Source organism: Nanorana parkeri, unplaced genomic scaffold (genome assembly GCF_000935625.1).
Source record: "Nanorana parkeri isolate BGI_ZX_2015 unplaced genomic scaffold, ASM93562v1 scaffold1009, whole genome shotgun sequence".
Classification (NCBI taxonomy): domain Eukaryota; kingdom Metazoa; phylum Chordata; class Amphibia; order Anura; family Dicroglossidae; genus Nanorana; species Nanorana parkeri.
Genome location: NW_017307277.1, coordinates 13,834 through 15,395, shown reverse-complemented (window position 1 = coordinate 15,395; position 1,562 = coordinate 13,834). Strand labels below are relative to the sequence as shown.

The 1,562-nt window shown below is 49.2% G+C and overlaps 1 protein-coding gene across 3 annotated transcripts in view; it reads left to right on the top strand.

Annotated features, from left to right (window-relative positions):
• LOC108795811 (opioid-binding protein/cell adhesion molecule homolog) overlaps nt 1-475 on the top strand; it is a 143,697-nt gene extending 143,222 nt beyond the window's left edge. For all 3 annotated transcript variants that reach the window (XM_018567119.1, XM_018567117.1, XM_018567118.1), the window contains one exon: nt 286-475. In XM_018567119.1, the coding sequence (XP_018422621.1) occupies nt 286-383 (98 nt within the window). In that variant the 3' untranslated portion in view covers nt 384-475. The remainder of the gene's footprint in view (nt 1-285) is intronic.
• The last annotated feature ends 1,087 nt before the right edge of the window (nt 476-1,562 follow it).

Here is a 1,562-nt window from a genome sequence, read left to right as displayed (position 1 = left end):
CCCCTTGGCAGCCAGTCAGATTTCAGACTTTGATTCTGAACCTGCCATTCCCTATATCCCGGGAGGGTTTCATAGGTCATAGGTGAATGTAAGGCTGGTGGGAGAAGCTCCTACTTCTCCTGGACTCATCCAGTCCATTCTGCTAGACAATGCTTGCTATGGTCACCCCACAAAGATCAGATCAGATTTTCACATTGTTACCATAAGCAACATAAATGATCCCAGAATAAAGTAAGACTCTTTTCTCTGGCTACCGCCGATGGCTAATGACGTTTCTCTTTGCAGGACCGGGAGCCGCGCACAACACAAGCAGCTCCACCTCGGCTGCCTTGGCCATCATCTGCCTCTTGTTCTCCATCCTCTACACCCTCAGTAAGTTTTGATGAAGAAGGTGACTGTGGAGATGGGGGGGGAGCTCTGAGATACCTGGAAGATGAGTGGAGCGCCCCTCTCCCCCTTCCCAGGAAAAGACTTCACAGACATTTTATGGGGGGGGCCTTCCACCCTGCTACCCTCATCCTCCGTCGCGTTCACTATCCCTCTGAAAGGAATCTTTATTTTCTACACACTGACAGCCCCTGCAGGCACCTCTGATGTGGAATGGGAGCCTGTGGGGAGCCATGGGGCTGGTTTCTTGTGTTGGTGTCTTATGTCAGTCCCTGTGTCATGCTCTATAGGTCTTTTCAGATAAGGCAGGATGAGGCGAGAGGATGGCCGGCTACATGGACAGTGATCTTGGCTGCATCAATGGAATAGACATCTCGTTCGCCCTCATCATTGGCTCCACAGACACGTTATACTTCTTCTGGACACTGCAAAGGAGCTGTACATATAGTGGACCTACAGGAAATACTCAGGCTCTAGAAAGGAGTGGGACCATAGTTCTGCGGGGGTTGCGCTCAGCTTTTAATGCTTATCGACAACTCGCAAAGACCAGGCTGTCCAATGCGAAGAGTGTGGATCTCTCCAGTGTAACAGGATTACGTGACCTATAAGAATAATCTGTATGTTCCAAAGATAACCAGCGTCCCATTGAGTCCTGGGGGGCCCTCTAGTCATCAGTTATCGTTCAGTCTGCAGCTTTGTGGGATTCGTCTGAGGCAGCACAATGTTAATGGAGAAGACCATGAAGGAGCCCTCTGACTCCAACAACAGCTATTGGATAAAATGGACGCCGTCGCACTCCTGTTGTCAAGCACACAGTTACCCGTGGTCTAGCGTAAAGACTGAAGGTGATTCTATTACACATTAAAGGATGTCATGGCCAACTGGACTGTCAGAGGCTCCATTTTCTATGGTTGAAGAACAGATGACTACATTTCTTTTACAGTGTTACTCTGCCAAACTGGAGCCCCAACTTCCAGTGTCGTTGTTGTGGGACCTTCTGTGTTAGGATATTGTTTTGGGAACCAGCTGATAACCAGCCGGTAAATGCCGATTGTAACCCCCTTCACCTGCCCCTCAACCTCCAGCACTCACCTGCACCTGCCATTGTCACCATTTCAGAAATGTTAGTAGAATATTAACGGAGCGACAGAATGCTGGAGAGCGTTGCTTTAGTA